Genomic DNA, 8859 nt, shown 5'->3' on the forward strand with positions numbered 1-8859 from the left:
TTACTTCCTGCCTTCCCAGTGGCACCCCGGCAGTGGTTCTAGAATGGAGGTCAATTTCCCATGTGCAGAGTTTGCCAGGCAGGGCTGCCCTGGAGGTGTGTGACTGTTCTTCTGTCCACAGGAAGAAGTGCTCCGGAAGAGTTTCCAGGACCTGGCCACCGAAGTTGCTCCCCTGTATAAGCGGCTGGCCCCCCAGGCCTATCAGAACCAGGTACTGAGTCTTGGGCTGTTCTGTGCCCACATGTCACCCACATCTCTGCCCAGGCTCCCTGAAGTGGGGGAACAGCGGAGTGGGTTCCTTACGGGAAAAGCCCAGCCAGAGCTAGAGCAGTGATCTTTGTTAAGGTCTTTGTTAAGATCCCTTGTTTACACCAAGCCGACCACATCCCAGGCTGTCTCTCCTGTATCCTTGGTCTTTGTCTCTCTCCCCTTAATAATCCTCCACCTCCTCTGCTCTGGTTTCTACTGGGGAGGCTTGAGTTTCTCTCACCTGTCACTGCTGCACCCCATAGACGAGGTGAGAGGGACTTGAGATAACCCAGAAGGAAGTAACCCCTTATAGGGACTTCAGCCAGAAAACCTCCCTCCTACAGCCCAAGTACAAGATGGCTGTGGTCCTTAACCTCCTTCCTCCCTCCTTCCCTCTAAGACCTGGCCTCCCCCATGCCGAATCAGGGCCACTCACCTCAGGTCACTCGAGCAGCTGTCCTTGGCCATCCACACAGGTGACCAATGAGGAAATAGCGATTGACTGCCGCCTGGGGCTGAAGGAAGGGCGGCCCTTCTCAGGGGTCACGGCCTGCATGGACTTCTGTGCCCACGCCCACAAGGACCAGCATAACCTCTACAACGGGTGCACGGTGGTAAGGAAGCCTGTGACCTGTCACAGCCCCACCTGAGAGACGATCCTGGGAGGGCGCACACCTGTTCTCTGCAGATAGGTGGGCTCAAGGCAGGGAGGGTCCCTGCCAGACTACCTGCTCCTGCCCACTTCTCTGGGAAATGCAGGGGCAAGGCTGGCTTGGGTGCTGCAGAATGCAGCCTCTTGGGCACCCAGTGTCTCCCAGTTCTCTAAAGTGTGCTCCAGGTCTCTCTGAGCACTAGGATTTAAGTCCAAACAACCTTTTGATTCATGCATTGAGCAAATGTTTATTGTGCCTCAGGTACTGCTCTAGATGCCGGGGAATAAACCGGACAGAGTGCTGCCTAAAAATGTGATATAATGTCCAGTAGCAAGGAAGGCTGTGAGGAGAAGATGAAGTAGGGTAAGGGATGAAATGACAGCACATGCTATTTTAGATGACATGGAGAGAGGCCTGTATGTGGAGGGGCACCTGAGCAGAGATGCGGAAGTAAGGGACTGAATGCGTGAGGGTGGGGTGCTCCAGGCAGAAGGACCAGCGCAGGCAAAGGCTCGGAGGAGTGAGATTAGAGGGGCAGGCAGGGGTGAGGTCGCAGGGAGCATGGGAGGCTGGGAGGGCTGTGGGTTGTGCTCTAAGTGTGATGGGAAGCCCTGAGATCTCATTTATAAAGTCAGAAGCACTCTCTTGCTCCTGCAGATGGAGAATAAAATATGTTGGGGTAGGGGTGGGTGGGGGAGAATCAGAGCAAGCAGGCCAGGTAGGAGGCTGGGACACTTGTCCAGGCCAGAGGTGACAGGGCTTGGGCAGGAGTGAGGGTGGGGTGTGGGGAGTACTTGGACAGGTTGTGGGTTGATTTTGAAGGCGTAGCTGAGAGTAATTGCTGTTGGGGTGGACCTAGGATGTGTGAGTTGCTTGAGCAACTAGGCAAGTGTTGGTGTTTACTGAGATGTAGAATACCAGGAGAGACCAGTTTTGGGGTGAAAAACAATAATTCTATTTTGAGATGCCTGCTAGATGTCCAGGTGGAGATGTAGAGTAGGCAGGGGAGAGGGAGGGTCTGGAGAAATGAATTTGAGACTGGGGAGCACTGAGTTCATAGCCAGTGGAGAGCACTGAGTTTATAGTTAGGGCCATGAGCCTGGATGCTGGCCCCAGAAGAGTGAGTGCAGATGGAAAAGAGAGGAGGTTTGGGCTTGGGTGGGGGCACCCTGGAAGGGGTAATGTGGCTGTCTTCTCTGCTTTTTAACTAGGTCCTAGGAGACAGGGCTCCCAGGGGGGCTGTGGAAGAGGCAAGGGCACGGGCATATTCAACTGAAAGGGGGCTCCCAGAGTCGGTATAGCTTGTGTCCCCAAGGGGATGAATGGCCCAACCCTAGGATTTCATTTCTCCACCTTGTCCTCCTTTTCCATGTCCAAGACTGAGAAGCAAGATGGGGCAGGCTTCTGTCTACACTGTATTGTGAGGGTTTCTAGCTAAAATACAGAGAAAGAAGGAGGGGCCCTCCAGGATTAGGAGAGGGGGCAAGGAAGGAGGGTGGGGCACCAAGAGGTAGGAGCACAGTGAGGTTATTTGGATCCCAGAGCTTCCGGAGTTTGGAGTGAAAAATAAGTTTTTTCCAAAAATGAATAATATTTTTTGTTCTAATTAAACAATTATTTATTGTAAAAAATAATTTTAATACTACGAGCAAGTATAAAGCAAAAACGCCTGTTATCTCATAGGTAACCTGTGTTAGCATCGTGATGGCCGTCCATTCAGACACCTGAATGTGTGTGTGTGCACAGTTGTATACATCTTACACACTATGTGTATGTGCTGTTCCATGATCTTGCTTTTCTGAACCCAAGAATATGTGGTGGACAGCTTGCTGGTCAGTGGATATAGGCAGCACGTTCTAAGGCTGTGTGTGTGGCTGTGCCGCCACTTATCGACCAGTCTCCTGTGGATGGCAGTCAGTGCTTTTGGACTCCTCTAGAGACCACAGGGAGGGCGTCCTCAGCACAGCTTTGTGCAGTGGCCCCAGGATGAGGACACTTACAGCCCTGGAGTCCTCATTTGGCAGCTCACTGGGCAGCAGCAGGGTTTGTCAGGAGGCAGAGAGGGGAGAGAATAGCCCAGAGCTTTCCTGGGGATTTCGTGGAAAGGAATGGGCAAGGTAGGATAAGTAAGCTGAATAAGTTGAGGGTGGAGAGTTTGAATAATTTCTGCGGGCTCTGGGCTATAGAGGTGGTCCCTAGTTGTCAATACCTAGCCCTGGGGTGATTTAAGGCAGAGAGAATATTTGCCTGGTGTGTGAGAGTTTTATAAAGGAGATGGTTGGGGGTGGGAACTCTGGGTTGGTTGGTTTGTGTATCAGAGTTGCACTGGCAGGGGATCATTTGCTATCTATAGGAATTAGCTAGTCTTAGGGGAGGGACGGTCCCTCCAGGATCAAGGCCCCAAATGCCAGAACATCAGGAATACAGAAAATAAAATATAGTCAATATAACAGTAAAACGTAAATGAGAAAAAAAATCAATCAAACCTTATTAATAATCAGAGAAACACATACCAACGACGAGGTACATTTTGATAACAGGCGAAAGTTTTAAAGAAATTAATAGCAAAAGTATAGGAAAATTGAAACTCATTCTGCCAGGGTAAGTGAAACACTGACGATCATCATTTTGGAGCGCAGTTTGGCAATATGTGGCAGTTCTCCCTTACGGCTTTTATTCTAAGGAATTAAGTGTCTTAGAAAATCCAGTGAAAAGGATAAAAGTATTATTTATGGTAGGGAAACAGGTTTAAGTGGTCATGAGGGATTAGTTAAATTAACACATTGATACAGTGGAATAATATTGTGTGGCTCTTAAATCATATTGGGGAAGCATACTTAACATGTAAGAAAATATACTGTGTTAAGAAAAAAAAGTTATTCTAAAACTGTATGCATAATATAAATGATCCTATTTAATTATTAAAAAGTGAGTGTGTTCTTAATAACATTAAAGTCTAAAAAAAAAAAAGTGAGTGTGTATATGACCAAGTATATGCAAGGGTTATTTCTAGTTGGTGGGATTATGGAGATAATTTTTATGTCCTTTGTGCTGGCCTAAATTTTCTACAACCAGCATATATAATTTTCAATTTTAAGGGCAAAAGGAGGCTGAGTGTTGAAGGCAAGGAGGGTAATGGTGGAAGGTCCGAGATCTGTGTGCTGACATGTAATGGCAATGATGGCAGTGGAGGGCAGAGCACATCTCCCAGTCGTGACCTGGCCCCTTTCTGGCCTTGTGACCCTGAGCAGGTCATCTTATCCCCCCAGAGCCTTGTTAGACAAAGTGAACGGATGTGCTTTGAAAACTGTCAAGCAGACTCTAAACGCTGGTGATACCGTTACTCTGTAAAGCTAGACAAATGCGCTTTTTAGATGCTCCGGAAAGTAATAGTGGATAGCTGGGGCTGGGACGACGTGGGGAAGGGGCGGCCTTGTGTGCGGGACGCTCAGCCCCTCCCGCGCAGTGTCTGGCTACCCCAAGCCCAAGCACCCTCCCCGTCTCTATGTTTGGGGCAGGTCTGCACCCTGACCAAGGAAGACAATCGCTGCGTGGGCAAGATTCCCGAGGATGAGCAGCTGCACGTACTCCCCTTGTACAAGATGGCCAACACGGATGAGTTTGGCAGTGAGGAGAACCAGAACGCCAAGGTGGGCAGCGGGGCCATCCAGGTGCTCACCGCCTTCCCCCGCGAGGTCCGGCGCCTGCCGGAGCCCGCCAAGTCCTGCCGCCAGCGGCAGCTGGAAGCCAGGAAGGCGGCAGCCGAGAAGAAGAAGGTTCAGAAGGAGAAGCTGAGCACTCCTGAGAAGATCAAGCAGGAGGCCCTGGAGCTGGCTGGCATCCCCACTGACCCAGGTGTGTGGGGAGAGGGTGCCCGGCGGGGGTGGCACGGGCACTGTTGGGTGGGGGGCCCTGGACGGCTCCCTTACCACCACTCTTCCTGCCTTGAGGTAGAATTCCATACAGAAAAGTACTGGGGTCTCTCAGCCACCTGGACCATCAATTGTCTTAATTTTGTCAGTCAGCGCCATAGCTGCAGCAGCCCCGGGAAACCAGGCCAGATGGGAGGCACCTGGGAGCCAAATGAAGGCGGTCTCCCTGTCTTCCCAGAGGGCAGCTGGGCGTCCCCCCGGCTCACCGGCTCTCCTCGCTGCGGAAAGTACCGAGGCGGCAGGCGTGTGGTCTGCAGCAGGGTTTTCGGGTGTGGGGCGGCCCTCGTCCCTGCAGTGGCTGGCACAAGGGGGCTTCAGTGAGGCCGGGTTGAGTTCGCTAGAGTCGGGAAGAATGACAACACCGGAGCCCTGGGCACTGCCGGCTGCTCTTCTGGGGCTTCCGTGGGGCCGGGCCACGCTGCGCTGCACTGGGAGCAAGTCCAGCCTCACTCGTCTCGCCCGCCCAGCAGAGGAAACCTCTTGGCAAGAGGGAGCGTCCGTCTCTGTGCTTCTCTGTGCTTCTTCTCTGTCTTGCCTCCTGTCTTCCTCAGGCCTGTCTCTGAAGGGTGGATTGTCCCGGCAAAGCCTGAAGCCCTCCCTCAAGGTGGAGCCACAGAACCACTTCAGCTCCTTCAAGTACAGCGGCAACGCAGTGGTGGAGAGCTACTCGGTGCTGGGCAGTTGCCGGCCCTCCGACCCGTACAGCGTGAACAGCGTGTACTCCTACCACTCCTACTATGCACAGCCCGGCCTGGCCTCCGTCAACGGCTTCCACTCCAAGTACGCGCTTCCATCATTTGGCTACTATGGCTTTCCATCCAGTAACCCCGTCTTCCCCTCTCAGTTCCTGGGTCCTAGCACCTGGGGGCACAGTGGCAGCAACAGCAGTTTTGAGAAGAAGCCAGACCTCCACGCTCTGCACAACAGCCTGAGCCCAGCCTACGGTGGTGCTGAGTTTGCCGAGCTGCCTGGCCAGGCTGTTCCCACAGACACCCACCACCCTGCTCCACACCACCAGCAGCCTGCTTACCCAGGCCCCAAGGAGTACCTGCTTCCAAAGGCCCCCCAGCTCCACCCAGTGTCCAGGGACCCCTCTCCCTTTGTACAGAGCTCCAGTTGCTACAACAGATCCATCAAGCAAGAGCCAGTAGATCCACTGGTCCACACCGAATCTGTACCCAGAGAGCCCGGCAAGATGGGCAAAATGCCTTTGCCTGAGGCGTCTCAGAATGGGGGACCCAATCACCTATGGGGACAGTACTCAGGAGGCCCGAGCGTGTCCCCCAAGAGGACTCACAGTGTGGGTGGCAGCTGGGGTGTGTTCCCTCCTGCAGAGAGCCCTGCTGTTGTCCCCGATAAGCTTGGTTCTTTGGGGGCTGGCTGCCTGGCCCCTTCCCACTTCCCAGATGGACAGCATCAGTGGGGGTTATTCCCTGGCGAGGGACAGCAGCCAACCCCGCAGCCCGGAGGACGGCTGCGGGGCAAGCCGTGGAGCCACTGCAAGTTTGCGAACAGCGCCTCGGCCTTGGCTGGGCCCAGCCTAACTGAGAAGCCATGGGCGGTAGGAGCCGGGGATTTCAACTCTGCCCTGAAAGGTGGTCCCGGATTCCAAGACAAGCTGTGGAGCCCCCTGAAAGGGGAGGAGGGAAGGATTCCAACCCCGGGGGTGAGCCAGCTGGACAAAGCCTGGCAGTCCTTTGGCATGCCCCTGGGCCCCACTGAGAAGCTATTTGGGGCCCTGAAGACCGAGGAGAAGCTGTGGGATCCCTTCGGCCTGGAGGAGGGGACGGCGGAGGAGCCCCCCAGCAAGGGTACAGTCAAGGAGGAGAAGGGCGGCGGAGGCGGCGGCGCTGCTGGGGCAGAGGAGGCAGAGGAGGAGCTGTGGTCCGACAGTGAACACAACTTCCTGGACGAGAATATCGGCGGCGTGGCCGTGGCCCCCGCTCACGGCTCCATCCTCATCGAGTGTGCCCGGCGGGAGCTGCACGCCACCACACCCCTCAAGAAACCCAACCGCTGCCACCCCACCCGCATTTCGCTGGTCTTCTACCAGCACAAGAACCTCAACCAGCCCAATCACGGGCTGGCCCTCTGGGAGGCCAAGATGAAGCAGCTGGCCGAGAGGGCGCGGGCGAGACAGGAGGAGGCCGCCCGGCTGGGCCTGGGCCAGCAGGAGGCCAAGCTGTATGGGAAGAAGCGCAAGTGGGGGGGTGCCATGGTCCCCGAGCCCCAACATAAGGAAAAGAAGGGGCTTGTCCCCACCCGGCAGGCGCTGGCCGTGCCCACGGACTCAGCAGTCACCGTGTCCTCGTACGCCTACACGAAGGTCACGGGCCCCTACAGCCGCTGGATCTAGGCGCCAGGGTGCCAGGGAGCCAGCGTACCTCAGCGTCGGGCCAGGCCCGAGCTGCCTCTGTGGTGCTTTCGCCCTCACACCTGGGGGCGGGTTGGGGGTGCAGAAGTCTTTTTATCTATATATACATATATAGATACGCATATATATGTATTTATGGTCCAAACCTCAGAACTGACCCGCCCCTCCCTTCCCCCCAATTCCCCAGCACTTTGAAGAAGAAACTACGGCTGTCGGGTGATTTTTTCGTGATCTTAATATTTATATCTCCACGTTGGTTTTTTTCCTCCCTTGTTTGGGGGGACCTTTTATTTTCTCTTGTTTTTAAAACTCTATCCTTGTATATCACAATAATGGAAAGAAAGTTTATAGTGTCCTTTCACAAAGGAGTAGTTTTAAATTCCATTTAAAATGTGTATTTATTGGATTTTTTTAAAAGTGACAATTGTAATGGTAAAGGATCGGCAGGAAAGGCCAGAAGCACTCATTCCTGCCCAGTTGTGCTGGGCCTGGTGAGCCTGGCCCTCTTGGGAGCTGACAAGGTTCTCTCAGCCATCGGCCCCTCATGAGCCAAGTGCAGGTTGTAGCCACCCACTGCATCCCTCCTGACAGACATGCCTTCCCTTCAGGGGAGGGAGCCCTCAGGACAGCTTCTGTCCTCTCCGGTAGGATGGGAGAATCTGTAGGAAAACAGCTGGGGTCCCTTTTCCAGTCCCCGGCTTGGAGTCGGGGATGGGGGCAGGTGCACCCCAGGCCAGGCACCTGAGATGCTGGCATAGATTTTCCCAGAAACCAGGTTGGAAGTAGACAGCTTCAAGCTTGCTAGTCTCCACACTGAATCCTCTCTGTCCCTTAGCTATCAAGTCACGTGATACCGTGGTCCCCTCGGCAGCACCTCGGGATGGCGCTGGAATCCAGAGGCTCTCAGGAGCCTCTTCCGCCGAGCTGACTAGCCAACGAATACTGGCCGAAGGAATTCGTCTTAGTGGCAGATTTTTGTTTTAAAAAATGCCCCAAAGTCTGTGCTGATACCGAAAAGGGCTACTGTATCTTTAAAAACAGGAAGTTGAACCCAAGCTGTGAAAAGCCAGCGGTGCTGTAGTGTTGTGCTGGGACTTCCTTGACTCGGGCAGGCTGTGTCTGCAGGAGCTCCGCACAGCAGTGTGACAGCAGTAACGCATCTCCTTATCCCTGGATTTCACATCGGACAATGGTGCATGCCTCATACCTGAGCCCACCCCCTCCATGCTATCATCTGGGGAGTGGAGCCTACACTTAATGATTTTAAAATGCAAGAGTCAAACGTTTTCAGCAGGTCGCTATGATTGTCCTCCCTAATTGGTGCCATTTCTCTATTTGGTCATTTTCTCCTTTCCTTCCTCCCCTCTCCACCCACTCGAACATGCCCGTTCTAAAATTCTGGTGCATTCATTCAGTTCTTTGAAATGAGAATGTGGTGCTTAATTTTTTCAACATCGTTGAGAGAGGTTGGGCCTGACCGGTGGAAGCAACATGCGTTGACAGCAAGTCAGACTTCTTGGAGTGTCTGTTTTTCCTGTGGTATTAGCAGAAATTATATCCAGCTACCCATGTGGATGTGTGTGGTGAGTGGGAGGCTTCGTAAGGACACAGAGGGGAATGTGGCCCCACAGTGAATGACAGCCAAGCCCTG

At 53.7% G+C, this 8859-nt stretch overlaps 1 protein-coding gene across 2 annotated transcripts in view; it reads left to right on the forward strand.

The window, feature by feature from the left end:
* TET3 (tet methylcytosine dioxygenase 3) overlaps positions 1-7190 on the forward strand; it is a gene marked incomplete at both ends in the record, with an annotated part of 106250 nt that extends 99060 nt beyond the window's left edge. For both annotated transcript variants that reach the window (XM_082672455.1, XM_082672456.1), the window contains 4 exons: positions 122-211; positions 726-863; positions 4421-4757; positions 5386-7190. In XM_082672455.1, coding sequence (XP_082528581.1) covers positions 122-211; positions 726-863; positions 4421-4757; positions 5386-7190 — 2370 coding nt within the window. The remainder of the gene's footprint in view (positions 1-121; positions 212-725; positions 864-4420; positions 4758-5385) is intronic.
* Positions 7191-8859: the final 1669 nt, after the last annotated feature.

This window comes from Grampus griseus (genome assembly GCF_964374135.1).
Source record: "Grampus griseus genome assembly, chromosome: 15".
Classification (NCBI taxonomy): Eukaryota; Metazoa; Chordata; class Mammalia; order Artiodactyla; family Delphinidae; genus Grampus; species Grampus griseus.